The sequence below is a fragment of the Lissotriton helveticus genome, chromosome 1_1 (genome assembly GCF_964261635.1).
Source record: "Lissotriton helveticus chromosome 1_1, aLisHel1.1, whole genome shotgun sequence".
Lineage (NCBI taxonomy): Eukaryota > Metazoa > Chordata > Amphibia > Caudata > Salamandridae > Lissotriton > Lissotriton helveticus.
Window position 1 is genome coordinate 640,497,022 of NC_136057.1, and position 26,146 is coordinate 640,523,167.

Here is a 26,146-nt window from a genome sequence, read left to right on the forward strand (position 1 = left end):
ACTTTCATATACCAATACACCCTGCTCACAGAAAGTATCTGAGATTTACTATTCAAGGAAAACACTACCAGTTCAAAGTCCTACCATTCGGTGTCACAACAGCTCCACGGGTGTTCACCAAATGCCTAGCAACGGTGGCGGCACATCTCAGAAGACAACACATTCATGTGTACCCATATCTGGACGATTGGCTAATACACGCGCCATCGGCCCAGCAATGTGCCAGCCACATGTCAAAAAACATTCATCTCCTGCACAGTCTAGGCTTCTCGCTAAACTACCCAAAGTCACACCTACAACCTTCCCACGTCCAACAGTACCGGGGAGCAACAATAGACACACTAGCAGCAAAGGCATACCCCAACGCAGCACGGATCAACAGTATGCAAATGTTGATCCAAAAGTTCAGACCACAACACTCATTGTCATGATGGCCTTGTGCATATTTATAGCCCCTCATGCCAGACTACTCATGCGTCCGCTACAGGAGTGCCTAGCAAGGCAGTGGAACCAGGCTCAAGGACAATTAAAAGACCTAGTGTTGGTGACCAGTCGTGCATGCAACTCTCTGCATTGGTGGAATCCACAAAACCTTTGCAAAGGGCGACTGTTCCAAGAGCCTGTCCCACAAATAGTGATACCAGCGGACGCATCCCTGCTAGGCTGGGGAGCCCATGTCCTGCATTACACAGTCTAGGGACTATACAACAGAAAAAGATGCACATCAATCTTCTAGAGTTGATGGCGATCTTCCTAGCCCTAAAAGCGTTAAAAAAACACTTATGCAACAAAACCGTGTTGATTCGGACGGACAACATGACGGCTATGTATTACATTCAAAAGCAGAGAGGGACACACTCGCCACAGCTTTCGCACCTGGCTCAAAGAGTGTGGAAATGGGCCATTCAGAGGAACATGTTTCTCATGGCAGAACACCTCCCAGGCAAAGACAATCAAATAGCCGACCTGCTCAGCAGACACAGTCAACAAATGCACGAGTGGGAGATTCACCACAATGTGCTCCAACCATTCTTCCGGAAGTGGGGACAACCGGAAATAGATCTGTTTGCCACAAGCGAAAACGCAAAATGCCAGTACTTTGCCGCCAGGTTCCCACATCCGCAGTCGCAGGGCAATGCGATATGGATGAACTGGTCCGGCAAATTTGCGTACGCTTTTCCCCCAGCGCCGTTAATCCCGCTGGTGGCACGCAAACTGCGCCAACATTCACTGACTCTAATCCTAGTTGCTCCCACGTGGGCAAGGCAACCATGGTACACAACGTTCCTAGAACTGTCAGTGGTGCCTCATCAGAGACTGCGACTTACACCCAGTCTTCTAACTCAGAACCGCGGCGAAATCCAACACCCAGATCCGCAACAGCTGAACCTGGCGATTTGGCTCCTGAAATCCTAGAATTTGGATACCTCAACTTGCCTCCTGACTGCATGAATATTATCAAAGAGACAAGAAGACCCACTACCAGGGCATGTTATGCAGCAAAGTGGAAACGTTTCGTCATTTACTGCATAAACAACAACATAAACCCATTAGATGCTTCAACACAAAACATCATTTGCTATCTCTTGCACCTACAACGTTGCAATTTAGCCTACTCATCCATCAGGACACATCTCGCTGCGTTGGCAGCATACCTCCAAAACAGACCACACCTTTCACTGTTTAGAGTGCCAGCAATAAAGGCATTCATGGAAGGACTCAAACGAGTAATTCCACTAAAACACCCACCTTCACCTGTCTGGAATCTAAACGTCATTTTAACCAGACTTATGGGACCACCTTTTGAACCACTACACTCATGCGAACTACAATTTCTTACTTGGAAGGTGGCTTTCCTAATTGCCATTACTTCACTTCGAAGAGTTAGCGAGCTACAAGCCCTAACTATTCAAGAGCCATTCATTCAAGTACATGCAAATAGAGTAGTCCTCAGAACAAACCCTAAATTCATGCCAAAGGTGATATCCCACTTTCATATAAATCAAACAATAGAACTGCCAGTGTTCTTTCAAAACCCACAGACAGTAGCTGAAAGGGCCTTGCATACTCTAGATGTCAAGAGAGCTCTGCTATACTATATAGATAGAACAAAGGCATTTCGAAAAACAAAACAGTTGTTTGTTGCTTTCTCACCGCAACACAAAGGCAACCCTATCTCAAAATCAGGTATAGCAAGATGGATCGTTAAGTGCATTCAAATATGTTATTTAAAAGCAAAACGCACCTTAACAGTTCCCCCTAGGGCGCACTCTACGCGCAAACTAGGGGCATCCATGGCTTTCCTAGGAAATATTCCTTTACAGGAAATTTGTAGAGCAGCCACATGGTCAACCATACATACATTTACAAAACACTATTGCGTAGATGTACATTCCAAACAGCAAGCTGCTGTAGGACAGGCTGTTCTCTAAACTCTTTTTCAGACTGCTGCAGCTGGCACCGGCTGCCACCGCTAAGGGAGATACTGCTATACATTCTATGCACAGATATGAATTCAGCAGCCCACATGCCTCGAACGGAATATGCTACTTACCAGTATGCATCTGTTCTTGGCATGTAGGGCTGCTGATATTCATATCGCCCACCCGTCTCCCCGGTACCTGTCGCAGCTGCAGCACTCACTCTTTGCATGGTCATCTCTTACTGTACTATACTCCATCTCTGCCACAATGGCGAAAAACAATCTGATGATGGAGAGGATGCCCATGCGCACTGTAGTCCGAGGGAGGAGCCACCTATCTCGTGATACTTCGAAGACTCTTCCAGGACAACAATGTGCAATCATCCGGACCCAACACTAGGCGGCGATCTATGCACAGATATGAATATCAGCAGCCCTACATGCCAAGAACAGATGCATACTGGTAAGTAGCATATTCCTTTCTAATACAATACAGTGGGCATTAATTAAAACCAGTAGGTAAAAACAGGTGTTATAAAGCCCGGTTCAGAGCAACTTCAGGTTAACGGAATCGTAAAGTTCAGTGTTTCGCATGATCAATCTCATGTACTTTGTGCAAAATACGCAATAAGGGGTCCAAGTAAGATGTAACGCTCCAATACCTGACCAGTCTGCACTATATAAAACTGCAGAAAAACTAAAAATAAAAAGTGTTTTGCACACTTCTGTTATTGGGCTATATGTGGTCTACATGTGGGTGATATTTGTGCTACATTTGGGCTCTTTTTTTCTCTGGTGGCCACCTTGGGAGACTTATTTGTTATGAAGTTTCCTAATTTCCTCATTTGCTGCAGTCACCTCAGTAGGAAAGGCTTTCAGTTTTTTACTTTGATTCCATCAAGAAGGCATTCAGATGTGTCACACATTTGCCATAAATTGAGAATGTTAGCACTCTAGTTGTTCATTAGAGCACTGTAGTAAAGCTACTTCTCACCAGAGAGTTAACTGTTAAGTCTACTGTTGATATTGAAAGTGATTGTTTCAGTCTGCATGTCAGAGTTTTCTAATGAAATAGAGAAGAATTTGAGATCTATCTTAAAACATGCCCTACATTTTCTTTCTGCAGCACTAACCATAATATCTATGGCAAAATGAAGCCCCTCATTTTCTTCCTTTTTAAATTACATGTTTAAGTGTTACCAGTTTATTCCAATCAAGATGGCTTCAGGTGTGCCATACTTTTGTCATAAGTAAGACTGTTAGCTCTCTAGTTGTTCTTTAGAACACTCTGGGAAGCTGCAGTAGAATACAAAGGCATCAACTGACAGGCTGCTCCTGTTGAAATATAACAGGAAGATATTTGAGATCACACTTGAAACGTCCTAATTTTTCTTTCTACAGCACTAACCATCATTTCTATGACAAAATGAACCCCATCATTTTGTTCCTTTTTAAATTAAATATTTTAAGTGTTACCAGTTTATTCCAATCAAGATGGCTTCAGGTGTGCCATACTTTTGTCATAAGTAAAGCTGTTAGCGCTCTAGTTCTTCTTTAGAACACTCTGGGAAGCTACAGTAGAACACAAAGAAATCTACTGACAGTCTCTGCCCTTGTTGGATGTACACATTTTACTGAGAATGTCAGACTTTATTCTCACATGACTGAGAAAGGTAATGTGAATTTACAGAAAATATGCTGTCATTTTAGCCTCTGCTGCACCTTCCAAAACTCTGTGGGACAAGCATGTGAAAATAGTTTTCTCTCAAACATGATTCATGATATCCCAGCAGAAGGTTTTTCACAGGGTAAAATCACCTTGGAACACACCACAATTCCTGAAATTAGTATGGTACCATCAACAATTGAATTCTAATGTAACTAAAGTCTGTTATCACCCTTTATATTTCTCCTTTTATTAACCCTCAAAATCTTCGATTCACTACAATGCATTTCAATGGGGTACTATCATGTATATTGGTCCCAAGATGGCTGCCAGCAATTCCTGGATGAAGTGCTGACAGCCAATCCGATCTCACGATGACATGTGTGGTTAGGCTCCACCCAGATATCAATATTTTTTCTATTTCAAATTTCTCAGGAACTACTGAACGAATTTACACCATTTAAGATAAAGAGTTCTGTCAGAACCAAGGGCTGCCTTTTTGCCAAATTTGGTGTAATTCCGTTCACCTTAAAATTTCCTACGGGAATTAACATGGACAAAAGATGTTTTGGGAACCCCCTTTTTTCTCGGCCCCCGCTTGCCGAATCACCCCGAAACTTTCAAGATAGGAGCGGACCGGAGCGCCCAACGAGTTTTAAAAATGTCGCGAAGCTTCGTCACTCGGCCCCAAAGTTATTGGGAATAGAATGTTGCGATTTTCCTATGGTAACTAGGTCCTAACTATAACTACCTACTGGTGACCGCCAGTAGGCAATGTGTGTGCGTGTGTCTGTGTGTGTGTGTGTATATCAATTGCGAACCCTCTAATTGCCGCTGCATCTATTTCTAGGGAGGGTTCGTACCTCACTTGATTACTATTGATGAGTGCTTTCGCAACTGTGGTGTTAGCAAAGTGCTGACTTACTTCATCAGGAGGTCGGCGTTGTGTTTACTCCTGCTGGGGCCTCCTTCTCTGCTGTAATGTGGTCTCTCTGTCCTGGCCTCCATTTAGAAAGAAGTGTTATGTCCTCAACAACGTGGCCATTGCTCCTATGGCTAATGAACTACAAGAATGCTGGATGTTGTAGCTCCAACGGCTCCATCTAGTTCATAGCATTATAAACTACAGTCACCCTGGGTATTGTAGTATACATTTTCTAGATTTGTGTTATGAGCAGCTAATGTGCTAAATAGGGGTTGTCTCAATCTCGTCCTCTGTCTTTTTTTGGTCTTTTTTATTTTGTGGGAAAGGCGAAAATAAATGGATAGGCAGCTCCTTTGCAAGAACTGGGAAGGAGCACCTGCCTTTATTTTGATTTGACAATCAAGACTGTGTGTTTGTATGTATATATATCTCAATCGGAAATAAGTTCAATGGGATTTTTGTCATCAGCTATGTTTTTATTATGTTCGAATTGAGGTTGTCTCTGTTATTTGAATAAGACTGAAGATCTTTCTTTATATATATCAAGGTACTTGATAAATTAATGTTTATTTCGGGGTAACTGTGCCCGTAAAACCCCCTCTGCTTTGTTTTATTTGGACAAGTGTATAGAGTTATGGAGGGTTAAGAATTCTATAGAGAGATAAATATTTCTTCATAGAGATTGATTGTACACTGAGGTACTGGGATTGTACTCGCTATACTTCTTAATCTCCTGAAAGGACAGGAGTTTCAGAACAATTTTGGACTTCAGGCCCTTAAATGAATACATTCTCTCAGATCACTTTCGCATGTTCACTCTTCAGAATGTCATCCCCCTAGCACAACAGGGTGACTTCATGGTCACACCTCGACATCATTGGTGCCTATTTCCACATTCAAATCCATCAGACATTATCTATTTAAGGTACTCCCCTGCTGAGTACCTTTGGTTCTCAAAGTCCCACCTCCGACCCGACTAGATTTAACCTTTCCTGAGGGCAATTCCCCAGTGGCGGCTGGTGATATTTGAAAGTGGTGACACGTAAAAGTTTGGTATGACTTTTATGAAGTGAGCAATGCGAGCAAACTTCATGGACAATCGTGGGATCCAGACTGGATCCACCTTAAGAGAAAAAATTGAAAAAAAAGATTGCCAAATGGGGCTTTTTCAAGCCAATTAATTTAGTGATCATGCAAGGCTTACAAAGCAATGGTCTTGAAATATTAAACACATCAAAACTGCCCTATATCTTACTGCACTAACATGTTTAACAGTTACTGTAATGTGCAAATTGTACAATGCAGCAACTTCAGCCTTTTAAAGTATGTGCTTGCCCAGTGTCTTGCACTGCATGCAGCATCAACTTTGGAAGAAAATGCTCTAACTAGGCTTTGGGAAGAACCCACGGCTTCCGATTGCAATCAGTCATATAGAAATATGTGAAGACCGGTTTTTAACTGGGATGAAAAATGTGGGGGCTCTCTAAAAGTGAACATTTAAGATAATTTTCTGTGATTCCTATAGTGTGTTACCCGACAACTGTCCTACATGTAAAACCTGTACGTACGAGCAGCTTTGCCAATCGTTGTTTGCTGTTACATGAGTAAAAACAAGGATTTGTTATAAATGATTAATCTTCAAAAATTTTCAGTTTTGATATTTCAATAGTATTGAGGCCTGTGGAAGGAGTTTTGGCCTTCAGTTATGTGCGCTTTATGTTAGATGTGTTTGTCCTTTTTCTCTGCACATCTCGTCTATCTGCACATCTTCAACCACCTCTTTTTCCTCTCCAACAGCCTCTTTTCACTTTTCCCTGAATGCACTTCCTCGCATCTCCCTCACTTCACCACTTCCAAATATACACTGCTCTCACTCACATTTAAGCAATTTATTTCCTTGTGCTTCTGCACTGTAAATATTTTGCCATCTGTGCACCCCCTTTACACGCATTTTTACCGAATCGCAATTACAACTGACCATTGTTCAGTGTGCTCTTCAGAAAGGCAAACCCACTAACAGGCACTTTGCTTTGGCATCCACGTCAAAGCTCTCAATCAAAGCCCCTCGTAAATACCTACCACGGCTCAAAGTATTCACGTAAACAAAAATACAGAAACACAACATGATTAAATAACTCTTGAGGGAGGCAAGATGAAGTAAAACTTGAAATAAGAGAGGAACTAAATCACTGACATGCATTGCCTTAATGTTTTTAACACTCATTGTTCGTAAATCAATCCAAATTTGGCATTGTTAAGGGCATAAAGATAGGGCCAGTTTAATGTCATACATCAGATAACTGTATACTGTAGGCACATATCTCTCACTTTGCAATTGACTCGGATATTTGGATCAACTTCACAAGTGAACAAGAACCCTGCCTGCTTGTCTTTTGGATCAATTTTGTAGGGGAATAAATGCAGTAGCTCTACTTCTAACCGCGGCCAGCGACGTGCAGCCAGGGCCTGGGTTGTGTCAGTAGGGGAGGTTAGTTTGACAAGGGGTCTCAGCACAATATACATAACATTCTAACACTTACCATTACTGAGAACAAGGAACCAAAACACATGCTTGCATCCACTCCCACGTGTGACGATTGGGAAAAGGTGGGTTATATGCCTGTGAATGACGAAGGGCTGTGTTACATTGAAAAAAATATTTTGGGAGGTAAGCAAATCCAGAAGCCGTAGTTGTAATTAAGTAGATTTATTAGTCCTAGGTTATATAGTAAAGAAGGCCCCACCGGGAGCAGCACCCAGCTGCTCAGCCCCACTCACTCAAACTGACCACACATTCAAACCATGCATACATGAACATTCTGATGACATCACACACACAGGCTGAGCAGCAGGTAAGGAGAAGACCAGAATATAACACATCTCCCTCCTTTAAAACAATGAAAACAAAATAAAGCAAGAGAAAATAAATCATGGAATAATTAATAGCATTACACACGAAACCAATACAAAACATCACAATGACAATACAATGCAAAAACATCACATGACAACTCAATCTGACAATGGCCAATGCAAAAACAACAAATGACCATTCAATCAGAAACTCAACCTCACATGACCACCATCCCTCATCTCAAACCAAACGCTAAATATCACAAATCATGCCAGTTGGCCAGACTGTCACGAAAAGCAATAAACAGGGAACCAAAACTAAATAAAAATGGCACCCCAAAGAATAACAAAGACAGACGCAGCAATACTAAACTAAGCAACACACCGCACAACACAGTCAACAATAGAACACCACCAGAGTAGAACAAACGGCATGGGGTATATGACTCCCCAAAACACACAGGTAAATGAATTTCAAACACATATCAAGGCAAAACACACTACAAAGAGTACATGACACCCAACTTAATGTACTCCGATTACAACACTCTGCACGGGGTACATGACTCCCCTTTGGCTCTCTGTATAACTGAACACCTCTAACCGAATAGAGCACTGACGTGGTTCAACAATATAAATCATGTATAAAACTGAGCATGAACAGAACTGAGCACTCTGCAGCCCCATACAATTAAACCTGAAACGGAAACAAAACAAAACAAAACAAAAATGAGCACCTATGTAGCTCCGCAAAGGTACACTCTAAAAAGTCCAAACTGGAAAAACTAATCTTCAGAAAATTCCAAATGGAAATAAACACCTCAAAACATTTTGAGCACAAAAATGGTTCAATACAATAAAAGAAAATTTAGTCTCTGTACGACTCCTCACAGTAAAAATGTGAACCCCTCTATTGGAATAGAGCACTAAAAGCACTAAGAAAACGTGGTTCATCAAAAAGGTGGCATTTGTTCATGCCATGTAGTGCTCTAGATTCGAATGTACTCACCCTTCTCCCCGGACGCCTGTGCTATTGCAGTTATATATTTTAATTTCCTCTTTCTGTGCATTGATATCTCCTATACAACACTTTGCTTCACATTCTATCCTCACCTGCCGTATGGGCAAACAATCTAACAATGAAGGTGATGACCATGTGCATTTCCGGCAAGAGGAGGAATCACAATACCTTGTGACTCAAAAGACTTTCTTCGCAGAACACCTCCAGGCCAAACAATAGATGGCAGGATTATGCACAGTATGTGATTCTACAGTACTACATGCCATGAACAGATGATTACTGGGTAAGTAACATTGTAACATTTACCTTTCTGCCTTTCTCCAATATGGAGCAGCATACCTCCCCTTGGTCCATCAACATATTTGCTGTGTTTGGCTGCCTGTGATACGATTCTTTTTGTTGCAGCTGCCTTTACACAGCAGAGGGCGTTATCCGAGGATCCAGGTAGGTGGGGGACAAAAAGGGGCATACATGTCTCTTGGCAAGTTCCTTATGCCCAGGAAGGACAGTGTAGGAGGCACAGAGACTCATGAGTTCCACAAAAAATTTTTTATTTAAAAGAACACTAATATTGATGTGGAGTTCCTGATCCTAAGGTCTGTTCAAGGTTTGCGTACCTGAAAGCAAAATCATGAATACACAGGTAAAGCTCTGGAGCAGCAATGGATATTGGGCATAGGGCCTACAGACCAGGTCCTGAGTCCAGGTTGAGGGTGTTGCCCACCAGCCATGTGGAATGGGGTTTACCCAACAGTGGGTTGGAAGCTGGGCCTGGCCACTCTTAGACCTACCCCTTGCTGCACGCTGCTAAGTCACAAGAAGAATGGGCTGGCTACCTGGTGGGTTACAACCAACCTGGGCTGCACACATCTTTTGGCATTTCCAGCCTCTAAATGGCAAGTATAACATAGGATTTTTCTCTCTCTTTCAACAGTGATAAAGGCTAGCATAGAAGTCTCTGCAGGTCTGCATATCAGGTTTTTGCTATGTGTTGTAGTTCACAAAGAAATTTATCGAGAGGCAGGACAAAAGGTTTCAAATATATGCAGAGAGAACATCAAATTCAGTAGGCTTTGCAAGTATTTTCACGCTGACATCGGTTCCTTCTTTTTCCGCGCCATCCTAGTGCAGATCAGGAGAGAGCTACCCAAAAGCCTTTTTTTGGCTAACCATTTTGTGACTTTTGTTGAAATCTTTTTTGAGTCTTGGACTCTTGGTGTGCGAGGGATGTCCCAGCGTCACATCGGTTTCAAGCCCTGCGGGTCCTGCCACAAGATGATGTCGGTGACGGACCCGCACCTCGTGTGCTTGTGGTGTCTGGAGTGTGAACACGACCCAAAGTCGTGCTCTGACTGCCGGGCCATGCACCCAAAGTCTTTGCGAGAGCCGTACTGAAAGTTGTTGGAGGCCCGGTGTCAGCTCTGCGTCGTTCCCGGTCTCATTCGAGAGGAAGGTCTTGAGACAGTTCGCCTCATCGCACTTTAAGTCGTCGAGGTTTTCGGGTGAGTCAAAACAGAAGAAGAGGCGAAGAAGCACAAGTGCTCTTCACCTTCTCCCTGTCGGTCGACTGACGCAACACAGGACTTATAGCATCGTCGTTCAAAGGCTCCGTCTCCGGTGCCTGGTTCAGGGACGACTCTGCTCCTTCCACCCTTTCCGGGAGCTGGAGTGTCACTTACTCAACTTAATCAGTTCTACAAGGCCTTACACCTAGTCTTTGGGAAGCTCAACTCCGCCAGCGTGCCTTCGGGACCCACGGAGCAGGTCGGGGTCCTGGCCCTTCAATGCAGGTGGCTCTAGTCCCGGCTGGCCCCAGGTGATCCAGACCTCGACCTTCCCTGGCACAGATCTTGAGGACAACGCCCCGACCGTCGACTGTGCCCATCCTCATCCCCGATTTGCACCCAGAGCCGGACCGACGCTGGAGGATACTTTTGTTCCCATGTTCATACCTGGTGTTCGCTACCGACCAGAGGGTGGTGATGAGGACTGGGAGGGGTTTCTGGACCCTTTAACTGACCAGCTAGAAAAAACGGACTGATGAGAAGACCTGGGTGATGCCAGTGGTGACACTGGTTTGTTTTCTACCCCCTCCCGTGGCTACGGAGGAGGGATTGTCCTATGCTGTGGTGGTTCGGAGGGCGGCCGTGGTCTTGGACCTGGAGCTCCCTTCGGTGGCAGTCAGAACTAACCTCCTGACAGAGGTGCTCCAGTCTGTGACTTCCTCTTCTGAACCCCTATTGCAGTTCAATGAGGCCCTCACTGATGCCCCCTGGGCACTTGGTCCAAGCCCAACACAGGGGCTCCTGTGGAGAGGACCATTGCCCGCCGCTGCCACCGCCCTGCCCCGGATGACCCGGTGTTCTTGACCCAACACCCTTCCCCTGATGGCTTGGTGGTCAAAGCCTCTTCTTCTAAAGGCGCACACCCTTCTGCACCTCCAGATAGGGAATCCTACACCAATTGCCTCTTTGGCTGCTACCCCCATACCATCTGGGATACGGTCACGCAGGTGCAGCCTCAGTGCGCGGAGGAGGACCAGGCCGTTCTCTCCCAGGCAGTGGGGATGGGAGAGACACAGCCAAATTCACCATTAGATGTGGACTAGATACTACAGACTGACTGGACAGAACGATTGCCACGTCATTAGCCCTTCGGTGCTACACCTAGTTGAGGACATCTGGCTTTTCAGGAGATGTCCAATCAACCTTGATGGACATGCCCTTTGATGGACGTCATCTTTTTGACGACAAAGCAGACTCAGCGCAGGAGTGCTTTAAAGATTCTAGAACTATGGCCTGAGATCTTTAGGCCTCACTGCACCTTCTCGCCCACTCCAGTCTGCTTTTTGTCCCTTCTGTTGCTATGCAAGGGGCACCCAACCATGTCCGGCCCAGTCTAGCCACCAGTTCACGCAAGCTGCCCAGGCTCTACGTGGCTGCAGACGTGGGATCCAGGGACCTTGTGGGTCTGGGAGCCAGCAGGCCGCCCTTACTAACCCCAACCTCCACCGCAGCCTCTAAACCTTCATAGTCTGAATTTTCAGTTCCATCAGGGGCCAGTTAGAGGCAGGATTTGCGATCACCTCCTCTACTGGCAATCCATCATGGCGACTGGTGGGTTTTGCAAATCGTCCGAAGGGACTACTCTCTCCCCTTTGAGACTACTCCTCCCTCCATGCCACTGTCTTTCAAACACATATCGGAGGATCATTTGGCACTTCTCCGCCAGAAAGTCTCCGATGTCTTGGCCAAGGTTGCTATAGAGTGTCCCTGTGCCGAATGTAGGTCCTGGTTGTTATTCCCTCTACTTTCTGGTGCCTAAGAACGACAAAGGACTGCATCCTATTCTAGACCTCAGGGCCCTCAACCGCTTCCTCCGGACGGAGAAGTTGAAGATGCTCATGTTGCCTCAGGTCCTGTCTGCGCTCGATCTCAGAGACTGGATGGTGGCGTTGGACTTGCAGGATGCTTATTTCCATATTTCCGTCTTGCCAGCCCACAGACACTATCTATTGTTCACGGTGGGCCACTAGCACTTTCAGTTCACCATGTTCCCATTTGGCCGTACCAGTGCCCTTCGGGTGTTCACAAAGGTGATGGCAGTGGGCGCAGCTCATCTGCCAAGATCAGGGGTTCCAGTCTTCCCCTATCTTGACGACTGGCTGTTGAAGGCGGGCTCGCCCCAGGCTGTCGTCTCCCACCTCCAGACTAAGGTAGACCTACTGCACTCGCTGGGTTTCACTATATTGAGACAGGGTCCTGGTACTCTTCCTTAATCCCTCCCACGCCCTTCGCAATGTCTCTACAGTATTCACCTCATCATTTGTTCTGCGATATGGTTGATATAGGGCTACCTGCAGTTGGGTGGGTTCGGCCATATCCTTTTCCACCACGACACATGGCCCTGAAACTGAATCGGTTGCACCCAATACTGAGCTTGTGCGTGCAGTACGTGTAGGTCAAAGTCTGGTGCACCCAACCTTCCCTGCGAAAGCGGCAGCGTCAAGAGTTCCCTATTGACGCACAGATGCTTCCCAGACATTACAAGGGCAGTCATCATGGAACAAAGATTCTTGAAAAATGCTTGTGTGAGAGAGATTGGTACGTTGGTGAATAAATATAGGAGTTTGGGCTGGGCTATAATTTTGGTTATGGCTATTCTACTCGCCAGAGACAATGGTAGAGCGGACCAGGTGGCTACCTTACGCTCCTGCCACTCCATCAGTCGACCATAATTCATACGCCATATTTCTTGTGTGTCTCTGCTGAGCCATATACCCAGATTTTTCACCAATCCAGTTGCCCAGGTCAATGGATATTCCAGTTCCGTCCTAAGTAGGGCATCAGTCAGGGGTAATAACGTCGATGTGGCCCAGTTCACATTTACTCCAGACATGTCTCCAAACTGGAGAACCTCTCTCAATACCAAGTTTAGATTCTCGTCTGGCGCACGGATATATAGAGTAATGTCATCCGCATACATTGATGTTATTAAGCCTCTATCTGTAGACCTCAGCTCCCTTACTGTATGGTAATGACGCACTCTGGCAGCCATTGGCTCCATGGCCACTGCAAATAGCAGCGGTGAGAGAGAGCACCTCTGTCTGGTTCCACGTGTTATTGGGAAGTGGACAGACAGCATCCCATTTTCTTTTAGTCTCGCACTGGGCTCAGTATAGAGCAGTCGGATCAACTTGATAAAGTTAGGACTAAATTCCATCCTGGGTAATATAGTGAACAGGTATGGCCATTACAGTGAATCGAACTTCTTCATAGCATCTAGAAAGACTGCAGGGGCCGGTAACTGAGGATCAAGCTGATGCCGAACAGAAAAGAAGGTGTGCAGATTGTGCTCTGTGGATCGACAGATATACAGGTATATATGGCAGGTATAAATCCAGACTGGTCAGGTCTGGTAATTAGCAGCAGGAGCAGTTGCATCCTGGTGGCGAGAAACTTAGCGAGTATTCTGTAGTCAGCATTGATTAGCGAGAGTGGACACTATGAGTCGCATAGGTGGGCTGGCTTGTCTGGCTTCAGAAGAGAAATTATCACTGCTTCTCTCATTGTGGGTGGCAAGGAACCTCGATCTAAAGATTCCTGATAGACTGCTAGGAGGTGGGGGGCAAGCTCAACCGCATAGGTCTTATAAAAATAAGTCGTCCGTCTGTCAAGTCCTGGGGCCTTTTCTCCAGGCATACTACTTATGGCCTATATCATATCTTCCGTAGAAAAAGGTTCAGCCAGATAAGCCCGGTGGGCATCACTTAGCCAGACCAGCTCAGTGGAATCCAGATAGTTTTGTATCTCAGGGTGTGGGCTGTCCTGTGTGGCTATGTAAAGAGAGGAATAAAAGTTGATGAGGCATGTGACCATGGCTGTCCTCTGAGTAGAGTTGAATCCTCATCTAGAAGTTCAGTTATATAAGCTGAGGTTGATGGTTGCCTAAGTGTATTTGCCAAAGCCCCACCTGGTCTGTCACCCTCCGCGTAGCACCGGGCTCTGGCGTCTTTACCCAGGAAACACTATTCCCTCTTCACCAAACTCCGCCGATATTTTCACTCTCAGTGTTGCAAGATGTGTAGGCTCACCTGTTTGGTGATATAGCAGTTCAGGGTCACTTATATTCTGCTCTAGCCCCACTAGTGTCTGTCTAATTGATTTTAGGACCCCGGATTGCTTAACTATGCATGCTCTCCTTATCACTGCCTTAAAGGCTTCCCATAGCGTGGATAGGAACCTTCGTTAATGGAAAAATATTGAACAAGTTCCCTACGTATCTCCTCTCTGAAGGCTGTGTCTTGTAGGGCATGGGGGTTGTCGACAGTTGAATGCACGGGGCCGAGTGTGTAGTATATTCCAACTTGGCTGTACTGGCTCATGGTCAGACAGCGTGCGCAGTTGGAGTCTAGTGCCAATGGCCCTGGCCGCAACATCGCCCGAGACCGGCCAGTAGTCTAGTCTGGACCATTATGGTGCCCTCTCTAATGTCCAGATGCCAGCAGGCCCATATGTCTAACAGTCCATTATCATGCATAATGGAGAGAATTTGTTGGGTGCTCCTGGGATGCATTTGGCAGGCAGATCCCACTCTGTCCAGGGGGTCCTGCATGATGGTATTGAAATTACCCTCCCTCCGTATTACTGTGTTGAAGCCCAGGAAGATGACTTAAGACCACACAGTGGTAAAAAGATTTGGGTTGTCTATGTTAGGGCCATAGATAGCGAACAGCGTCACCTGGGTTGTCATCAGTGTTCCTTTTAGAATGACATAACGCCCCTCTGGATCTATTAGTGTGTGAGAGGTTGTCCAACCTGACCCCCGCCTGATCAATATCATCATCCTTCTAGCATAGTTGGAGTACGACGCTGAATGTGTTTCACCCCAGTATATTTTGTTTACTTTCGGGTCCGCACCAATTCTCATGTGCGTTTCCTGCCAGAAGCAAATATAGATTTTTTTTTTGCCTGGTTAGATATGAATGAACTAGCTTAGCTTTCCTGTAATCATTCAATTCTCTTATGTTCCAGATGAGGAACTTTACCTCTGCCATTGCCTGTTGCTGGGTGGTGTGGATATATATGCAATGTGCTGCCGTACACAATGGGTTGGTCAGTTAATCTCCTAAATGCACAATCACAATGACACAAACTGTAGGTTAAACTGTGTATCCTGCCTGAGCTCTCAATTTTGCAGTCTATCGCAGCAAATTGCGGGAAAATTAACTCCCTTCACCCCAAGAACTCAATAACTCCTGTCCCAACCACCACCCACACCAACCCCCCAACTAGGTTGTATTGCCCTACCCACCCCCTCCCTGTATTTACCCCGTACAAACCTACATTATGAACCATGGGAGTTCTCCCAGTGGGGGCCTGGGTTGCCGGCATACAGCCCAACCATAAGGCAGGGTGGCCAGGTCGTGTTATTAGTTTGTGGAATCGCTAAACATGTGAACCTTTATGTGGTTTAGTTGTATATGTGACCTTTCATCCACTTATCGATTATCATGCACGTGGTCGTGTGGTCCACTGATGAGACATAGCTACTGGTAGTGCTTTGTGACTTTGGAAGACGCTGGCATACGTTCTTTTCAGTGTCTTTAGTCATTGTCACTTAGAACCTGCTCCGATCCAGTTTGCTGAGATGAGCGGGGGGACTGTGTCTTGGCGCTTCTGTATTTGGCGAATTTTAATGCTGCCTTGGCGTCTGTGAAGAAGTGAGATTGCCAGTCTTCCATGATTTTTAGCTGTGCTGGGTAAAGCATGTCAAGACCCAAGTTCCTCAGGAACAGTACCCTCAAATAGCCAACCTTCTGGCAGCCCCAATTCTGCGTTTAAAAAAATTCCAGAGGTTCAGGATGGTCAGATGAGGGGAGGGAAAGGTAGGGTACTGCGGGGAGGGAGCTCTGTAATGACACAGCAGGAAATTATGAGAACACGATCTTCAATTTTAACAAGCTAGTATAATGTGAAAAATAGCCTTACTAAATTACAATTACCTGTGAAAAGAAACTGTTGTAATGAAAGTGCCTTCGATAACAGGATTTTCATACACTTCGAGGCTGGAATATTCTTTCATATGCTTAATCCACTATTAGCAAACTTGAATCCGCTGAAATGTTGAAACCTAGGTTTATAATTTCACCAGAGGTTTAAATACACATTCTCAGAGACTTCAAATGGGGAGTTGAATATCCGAGTTTCTTATCAAATCACAAAAAGTCAATGTCTTGAAGCTACAACAGTCTAAATATTAAACACCAAAGTTCCACTGTTCGAACTAATTGGATACAGAAAGAGTGAGTTATCTGTTTCTTGTACTTCCTAGGCACCTTTCTGATTCCTCAGGTTATAGTCATTAAAGATTTGGTAGTTTCCAAAGACTTCTCAAGTTTCGTTATTCCAGTTCTAGGAACACGGGCATCTCAGAACCAAAATGCCCGACTTTGTTTATAAAAACATGTAAGAGATCTTACCTGAATCTCTTCAATTGCATCCAGCCGGATATACAGAATTCGGGAACGTTAACATCAGAGTAGCGAAGAGCAGGATACAAAGGAACACTCCACGAGCCCAGAATAATCTGCACCGAGCCGATGGGTGTGGCTCTATTTATAGGCACTGGAAGCGCCGTACGGGAGTCGCGTTAGTACACAAGACCAGCGTTTACTTTACCGCTTTTCAACTCAATTGGACTACGGGACAAAGGAAAGGTTATTTGCATAGTTCCAGACAAAACGAACAGCATAACAACTCTATGGCTTACTGGAAGACATACATAAAACGTCGTGAAAACTGCAACAGCTCTGGCTTGCCCCTAATTGAGATAATACGTGGTGTTTTTGTGGGGAACAATATTTGGGCATAATATCGAGCATTTCAAGAGTTAGTGACTTAATAGAAACTTGTATGATAATTGGCTGTTGGATAAATGATGGCTTTCAAGATACATCATGACTACGGTATGTTATAAAGGCGATTTGGCGTAACATAAGTTGGAGGTATAATAACGCATGATAGGCCTCACTAGAGTAGTCCTGAAAGTCCTGACAGCATGGCGTATTGGACTGAAGCCCGCTGTAGGATGTGCTTGGTTGGCTGGAACTATTTGCGGGCAGCTTGTACCAGCGGCGTGTAGTCTGGGGAAAAATGAGAGATTATTTCCTTGGTGGTTAATGGGGCCTTGGTCCCTGGCTGCTTTTAGTAGTGTGCCTTGGTCCCGATAGGTCAATAGCTGTGCTTTTATAGGCCTCGGTACTGCTCCCACAGGTGGTCTGGGCCCCAGTGAGCGATGCGCACTTTCAACAATCCGTACGGAGGACAAAACTGAACCAAACAGGTCCCGCAGCAGTGTCTCAATGTAGTGTTCCATTTTTAGTATAGCTATAGTTTTGGGCAACCAGTAAATCTTAGATTATTGTACCGGGAGCACGCCCCTAAATCTTCATTTTTGGCCTTTATGACTGGGAGGACTTTTTCCATTTGGACGATGTGCTCCTTGGACTCGACTTGGTAGTCATCTGCATCTGAAACTCTAGTCTCCAGAGTGTCCAGGCGAACCTCATGGGAGTCAACCTGCTTTTTTTACCCTGTCCAGCCTTGATGTAAGCACATCAATTTTATTGTCTATGGTTTTTATGCTGGAGCGGACATCCTGCAGTATGTTGAGTAAGTCCTCATCTTGTTTCTCCCCGCAGTCCCTGGTATTTAACTCTGTTTCAGGTTCAGAACAGGTATCTGTTGTGCGAGGTAAGCATTTGTTTTCAAATGACAATTTGGACTGCTTGGGGTCGTTTTACCCCATGTTGCCTTTAGGTGGAGATTCTTTGGTATCAATACAGTCAAGTGGCCTCTGTTAAACAGTGCATGGGAGTCAACTGCTGCCTGAGTTCCCAAAGACAGTCGCAATGCCAGTGCCACAGAGGGGCCAAGCAATCCCGTCACAGCCTCACCAGCACCAACCCCACCCCGCCACCGTCCGTACAATTACTTGGCGGTCCCCAAGCCCTAGTCCACACCAGACGGCCCCCGACAGCCCCCTGCATCAGCACAGCACAGCACCACACTATCCAGGCCGCGAGAGGACGAGCGGGCCACTCACGAGGCAGATAGCCCCTCAGGCACACCAGAGTACTCATGCATTCCACGTGTGTGAGCCACCGCTACACGTCCAGGGCCAGTCAGTCCGGGCACCACCACAATACCTTCAGGCCACGGCTTTAGCGCCAGGCCCCACTCACTGCTGATGACATGCTTTCTCTGGGGGCCCAAGTTTACCTAGGCAGGCCCGGGCCTCCTCTAGAGCCGGCTGCAATTCAGCATCTACGTCAAAGTAGGCCTCTGCAGCAGCTCCACACGCCCAGGAACGTCTCAGATGCCGTGCAGTATGCACCGCTATTCAGCCTCCTGCATCACGGGGTCTCTTACCAGGCCTCGGTATCTGCAGGACAGGTGTCAATGCCGCTGTGACCTAACACTCGCAGTTTGCGAGGCCCACCCACGCTGTATTTGTGTGCTTGCTGCATCGATTTCTTTCGGCCGTCAACAAATCTCGGTCACAGTACGTTTCTGGTGCAAGATAGCTATCTTGTTTTATTCGATTCCCTCTACAGGATGTAGATTCTTTAGGATAAGAGGGACCTGCCGGCAGAGCCCCTTCAGCAAGCGGCCTTCTTGCAGCACAACGAAGCCACGCTCCCCAAGTCTATTGTTAATAGGTTCTTTAAGGGCATTACTCATCTGTTTTGTTCCATCTTCTTTCATAATGCCCCAGTGGGACTTAAATCTTGTTGTCACATACCTTATGTGTGCTCCCTTTGAGCCTCTTAATACCTGTCCTCTCAGGCTGCTCTCTCCCAAAACTGCCTCCCTTGTGGCCCTCGCCTCTGCTTGCAGGATGAGTGAGCTTCAGGCTTTGTCTTCCAAGCCCCCTTTCTTCTCTGTGCATCTGGACAAAGTGGTGCTTAGAACAAAGCCTTTAGACTGTAAAAAAAAAATCTCCGGATCCAGACTGACACTTGGGGGAAATTCTAAGGTAAGAAATCTACAACTGGCATATGTCTCTTACAGATACATCGTTACTGAAGGTAAGTAACTTGTTCTTCACTGGCATGGTATGTACACATCAGAAAATTCTAGAGGGCATTCATGTATGGACACTTTCACACAATAATAGAAAGTACAGCCCATGTGACGAGTATCAGTCTTCACCTCTTCTACTCCATTACAACAGCTGATGGGTTCATGGCCACAAATGTCAAATTTATGTACTGTCACTAAATACATACAACAAACAAGCATAGGCATAGCCAATTGGTCAGGTTTTAATGTGCAAATCGTTCAAAGAGCATTTGTTCATGCCTCTGTATGTATTAGCAAATTATAGCCAGATCTGTTGGCTTTGCAAGTTCCTATTACTACATGTGAACACCACCGTTATATTTGCTAGAACGAATTATGTCAAGCATGAACTATCGATGGCATTTACATTGTCACTGAGAAACATGATCCAAATAATGCCAAGTGTAAGATACCAATTCAATCAGTCAAACAATTTATAAAGCGCACTACATACCCGCGAGGGTCTCAAGGCGCTGGGAGGCTGCAGCTAGTGGTCGAAGAGCCAGGTCTTGAGTAGTCTCCTGAAGGTCTGAGGGTCTTCTGACTGCCGTAGGAGGAGAGGGCGGGAGTTCCATGTCTTGGCGACCTGGTAGGAGAAGGACCTGCCTCCGGAGGTGGTTCTGTTGATGCGTTGGACGGTGGCCAGAGAGAGATCGGCGGAGCGGAGTCTCCTGTTGGGTGCGTAGAATGACAGTCGGTTATTGAGGTATGCTGGGCCTGTGTTGTGAAGTGCCTTGTGAGCGTGGGTCAGGAGCTTGAAGGTGATTCTTCTGTCGACGGGGAGCCAGTGCAGGTTTCTCAGGTGGGGGGTGATGTGGTCTCGGCGGGGGACGTCGAGGATCAGGCGTGCTGAGGCATTCTGGATTCTTTGAAGTCTGCTGAGGAGTCTGGCTAGGGCTCCGGCGTAGAGGGCGTTGCCGTAGTCGAGCCTGCTGCTGATGAGGGCGTGAGTGATGGTTTTTCGTGTGTCAGTGGGGATCCATCTGTAGATCTTGCGAAGCCTGCGGAGGGTGTAGAAGCAGGTTGAGGAGACTGCGTTGATCTGGTTGGTCATGGTGAGTTTCGAGTCGAGGATTACTCCCAGGTTGCGTGCGAGTTTGGTTGGTGTAGGGATGGTGCCCAGGGAGGTGGGCCACCAGGAGTTGTCCCAGGCTGAGGGGTTGGGTCCGAGGATGAGGATCTCTGTCTTGTCCGTGTTGAGTTTGAGACGGCTTTCTTCCATCCAGTCGGCGACCGCCTTCATACCGCTGTGGTGGTTGACTTTGGCGGTGAGGGGTACGTTGGTGAGGGAGAGGATCAGCTGGGTGTCGTCGGCGTAGGAGATGATGTTGAGGTCATGGAGTCTGGCGATGCGTGCGAGTGGAGCCATGTAGATGTTGAAGAGCGTCGGGCTGAGGGATGATCCTTGTGGGACACCCCAGATCGTCTTGGTGACTCCGGAGTGGAACGGAGGGAGGCGGACTCTTTGGGTTCTGTCGGAGAGAAAGGAGGTGATCCAGTCCAGGGCCTTGTCGCGGATCCCTGCGTCGTAGAGGCGTGTGCGTAGTGTGTGATGGCAGACGGTGTCGAAGGCGGCGGAGAGGTCCAGAAGGATGAGGGCTGCTGTCTCACCGTTGTCGAGTAGGAGTCTGATGTCGTCTATGGCGGCGATGAGGGTGGTCTCGGTGCTGTGGTTTTTGCGGAAGCATGACTGGGAGGGGTCGAGGATGTTGTTGTCTTCTAGGTAGCGGACGGTCTTTTCGATGACCTTTGCCGGAAATGGAAGCAGGGAGATGGGCCGGAAGTTCTTTAGGTCACTCGGGTCCGCCTTGGGTTTCTTCAGTAAGGCGTTAATCTCGGCGTGTTTGCAGCTCTCAGGGAAGGTCGCGGTCTTGAATGAGAGGTTGATGATGTTGCACAGGTGGGGTGCGATGGAGCTGTCGGCCTTGTTGTAGGTGTGGTGGGGAAGAGGGTCGGTCGGGGCGCCTGAGTGGATACCAATTGTGGAAACTCTGTACAGGCAAAGTTAATAGTTTTTCAAAAATAAATCTAAATTGCAAGTGGTTGATGGTTTTGAGTTCTTGCAACTTAGTGACCAATTAAGGTACATGAGCAAATCAAGTAGCCAAGCACAAGGTTACTCTCTCAAACTTAACTTAGGAAATATGATATTACAACAATAAATTTGGAGCTGGACCATTGACTAACATGTTTTAACCATTCCAAGTTATCAAAAAGTGGAAGCATGCAGTGGAGCAGAACTCTAGGGATTCTCACATTTAAAATTATTGGATATCTTCAAAACGAGTTGTTAGATGGACCTGCAGTGTTGCAAAACCAGGCCCAATTATTTTCTTGAAATGTTAAGTAGGTCTTAAATTTGCCATGTGAAAGACCACTGTGGCCAAATGCAGTAGTAACTATGTATGGAGAGAGAGTTGCTGGTTTGATAAACTGTGATCAAGCTTTACATATGAGATGAAATAACTAAAATGACAAATGCCCTCATTCATATAATTAAGTATTAATACTGGACAACTGTCATTGATTAGGATCTGAATCACCTCTACAACAGTATGCTGAGTCTGCATTAGTTTTAGTTCATGAGAAGGAAAGAACCCCGCAACGTAAATCTTAAAAATGGTTGTTTGATTGCCTACACCTAGGATAAGGTTCAATTCTGTTTTGGGTTAGGATTCTAAGCGGTGTTTTTCAAGTATTGAATTTCGCTATGTGTATGAACCACTCATAATTTGCCTTACTTATAATAGTTGGGATGAACTTAAGTTTTAGTTATAACAGTTGATTTTATTTCTAAGTTTTAGATTGTGGAATTAATGTTTCTGAGCATATTTCTTTGAGTCACTTATCTTCAATCTTGGTTTATAAAATATTTGTAATTTTTTTATTACAGTATAAAACGACAGTGATTTTTTGACTTTTTGTATACTAAAATTGGTTATGGTGGATTAAACAACTACAAAACGATGGATTGGAGACAGATTATGAATGTGAATCAGGGATTGACAGCCCAACATCTACTGGGTAGTCGGTTGCCATCTACTGGGTAATCGGCAGTCATATTCTCAATTTCTCTATTTTATCTTCTTTGCCAAATAAATTCTATTCTTGTTTGCAGTCCGAAAGTGTCCGAAAGGAAGTCATGAATGACCTGAATGAGCAGTTGAATTTAGCAGAGAAAGCATTGGCTGCAAAACAATCCCAGATTGATGAAATGAAGCAGACCCTTTATAAGCAAGAGGAAGCCTTAGATACCATGTCACTGCTTCGTGCTCAGGTAAGAAAATATTTCTTTAGTTAGATACCATGTCACTGCTTTGTGCTCCAGTACGAAAATGTTTCTTTAGTTTATAAAATTGTATTGATTCTAACATTTACTTAGGTAGGCAAAATGTACATAATTGTTTGCAACAGAATGCCTTTGTTTTAGGACTTAAGATGTTATTCAAGGTTTAGCGGACTGCAGACCCATATTTAGAGATCTACGCTTGCCTTGCAAAAGTCTGTCGTCAGAGGAGCTGCCACCACCACAGCAGCTCCTTTGAAGACGTTGTACGTTTTCTGAGCATCTCCAATTTCTAACCTCACCTGTGTTCTACCTATTTGTAAAAGAAAGGAAAAACAATAAAGTAGTGTCCTGGCACTTGACAAGTCTACTTACATAAGCATTTTGAAAAATTAATTATTCAACTATTGTTGAAAGTTAGGCTGAAACCGTCAACATTATCGGCGCCCTCTTGCTCTCCTTGAACCTTTTGTGCGCGTAAAACAGCCGCCATTTTGAACACCATGGCTTCCCTGCTCTCGCCGAGAGCCAGCGCGCCCCTCTCCCCCCTCCTAGCTTCGCTGGCATCCCCCGCATGCTGACAACCCCCCTGCCTGCACCTGCCTTGAAATCATAAACCCCTCTTCAGCGCTGCTCTGCCCCAGGCCCTCGTCCTGTTCCCAGCGCAACACCTCCCTTCTTCCCATTCATGATCCCCGGCCCTTTGATGCAAACCCCCTTTCTTCCGTGTGCCCGTTTGTCTTCCTCGTTCCCAGGCCGACACCCAGCTCTGCCGATACTGTTCCTTGCCCCTCCCCGTACAATAAAAAGCTTCCTCCATCAAGGGATCCCCGGGTTGATCAAAGCCCCCCCGCCCTACGAGATCCGATCGAACCCCGCACACTCCGTGAATCGGCGGAATATCCAGCTGCGCGATGATCATCACCTGTTGTGAACGGGGCGGGGACTTCCACTGTAACCTTGTGTGGGAACGGGCCTGAAAGGGGGGGATCTGAGGATGTCTTTCTGTACATCAAAGTATCGACGAGAATATGTTACATGCAATAAAAAGAAACTTGTGTATAAGAGGCCAGGCCTCAGGGATGCAGTTAGAGCACCTCAGAACGATACCTGCTGTCCGTTTTGCTGTGTTCTCCTCCGGAGAGAATAAAAACCTTGTTTCCTGCCTTCCAGTCTCCAGCGCCTGCCTCTTCAATAGTTTAACTTCTTTATGGGTTCAGGAGGCGACACCGCCGGGCAATACTTAAGGATCTTATATTCTGGTTGGTAGTGTCACCCTTTTTAACAATTGGCGTCCCAAGCGTGGGGCCCATCAGCGACCCGTGGATCCAGTGGGAGAGGTCCTGACGACAGAGTGAACGACTGCAACGATCGGGAACGCGTCTGTCCGATAGACCCTCGTCTGACAGCCGATCATCCGAACTTCACTGGTTCCGAACAGACCTCTCTCGAGTGATCTACGGTCCTGACTGGGAACCATCAGGAGTGCCGCGAGGATAACGGAGAAGAGAGGACGATCGGGCGCTGGATTCGGAAGACAAGAAACTGTCCATGCGGTCCGGGTAAGGTCGTGTAAACACGACAAGTTGCGAACTGATTGCTTGATTGTTTTAAAAAAATACTAGTATTGCTCCTTTTTTTATTTATTTGGAGATTCACTGTCTGCAAACGGAGAAACAACGGGCTCTCTCTTTGCAAGCAGTGGAGGATAGGTAGGGCAGTAGCCGTGCTTATTTTTTCTCCCCCACTCAATAATTACTTGAAACTGAACTGTTGTTCGCAAAACTATTGTTTCCTGGAGATTCTCTGTCTGCAAACAGGGAAGAGACCACCCTTTTTGCAGATAGTGAAAAGGGTAGGTAACGCAGATCTTTGCGGACCTACTCATTCTTCCCATTGAATATTTATTGGTCTTTTTGTTATTTTGATCCATGAGGTATTCACTGCCTGCAAACAACGTAGAATAGAAATATTCTGTCCAGTCTTTGCACCTAGTGATAAGATAGGCAGTGCTGACTTTTTAGTCCCTCGTTACGAGCCGTCATGTCTGTCTTCTCCCCACTGATTAGTAGCCTGTTTAGCCCGGACCGCTTATTAGAGATGGACCACCCAGCCCCACTGGAAGGCACCCCTAATAAGGACATGTTCATGAAGCATGGATTGACCGCTATAGCCTATAGTAAACTATGGCATAAATATACGAAAAAGGGTCAAGAAAGTCAGTGGCCCCTGATAGGATCCTTCGATGATGATAAAATAAAAACGCTAGAAACTGCCCTGGGTAAAAAACAAGACAACACCCACTATGCTCGACAGTTTCGGCATGTGGCGAAAAGAAACTGAACAACGTAAAAAGAAAACTGAGAGTAGGTTGGAAAAAGAGCTGCGAAAAGCAGCCCACCTAGCTGCCCAGAAACTAGAAAAAGAGATAAAGGAAAGAGAGAAAGCTAAACAGAAACTAGAAATGGAAACACCAAGCCAGTGTCCGGTTAGAACTCCCTCCATGCTCTACCCTGATTTACCCTCGAAACAACGAGCCAACGAGGATCTGCTGTTAGGTCCTCCTATCATCTACATGCCCCCTCCATATGCCCCTTCCCAACCCTTGGCGCAGCACGTGCCACCCCCAGGTACAAACGAAGGTACCGCCACAGCTTCGGCCCCAATGGCCTCTGTGCCGGCCGAACCCCTTGTATTAAAAACCGCATCAACAACAACGTTAGACGACCATGAGACCCGAGGGGCTGGTCCTGCAAGAACAAGCAGGCTAAGCAAAGATGAGCGAGCGGGGATCGACAAAATAGCAAGGACACTGGTAGAAAGGAAGGATGATGAAGAGTACATCACAGATATGTTCAGCTCGTATACAGGGAGTCACAGACGACATTTTACCGTACGACTGTGTTATCATGTCTTGAATGCATACGAGGACCGATATCGAGAAAACGGTCCCGAGAGCCTAACGACTCTGTACCGGAAGGTCGATATCGGGGATGGGGGCGAGTGTGATGTGTCGGACCTCCTTACGCGTACGCTTGAGGTTTTCCGCCACCTCACTGAACGAAAGCCGGGAGCTAAATCCGCAACCTCCGTAGTGACCGAACCACCAACCGAGCAATCTAACACCATGATGCCAATACGAGAGGCTGCCCCTTACTGGGTTCCTCCCCGAGGTACAGGGACTCACGATGATGCAAACAACCAAGATGCGAAGGGAAGGGTAGTGTACAACTGGGTCTACCAGCCATGGGACCGGCAAGAGATACTGACATTCCGGAAATCTCTACCCGACCTACGTAAAAACCCCACTGCCTTCTATACTGAATTGGGTACAGCCCTGGGCTCAAC

The 26,146-nt window shown here is 46.2% G+C and overlaps 1 protein-coding gene across 1 annotated transcript in view; it reads left to right on the forward strand.

Annotated features, from left to right (window-relative positions):
- Positions 1 to 26,146, forward strand: part of OPTN (optineurin) — a 592,249-nt gene that overhangs the window by 380,468 nt on the left and 185,635 nt on the right. The window contains exon 11 of the mRNA XM_078674172.1: positions 22,631 to 22,789. Within this exon, the coding sequence (XP_078530298.1) occupies positions 22,631 to 22,789 (159 nt within the window). The remainder of the gene's footprint in view (positions 1 to 22,630; positions 22,790 to 26,146) is intronic.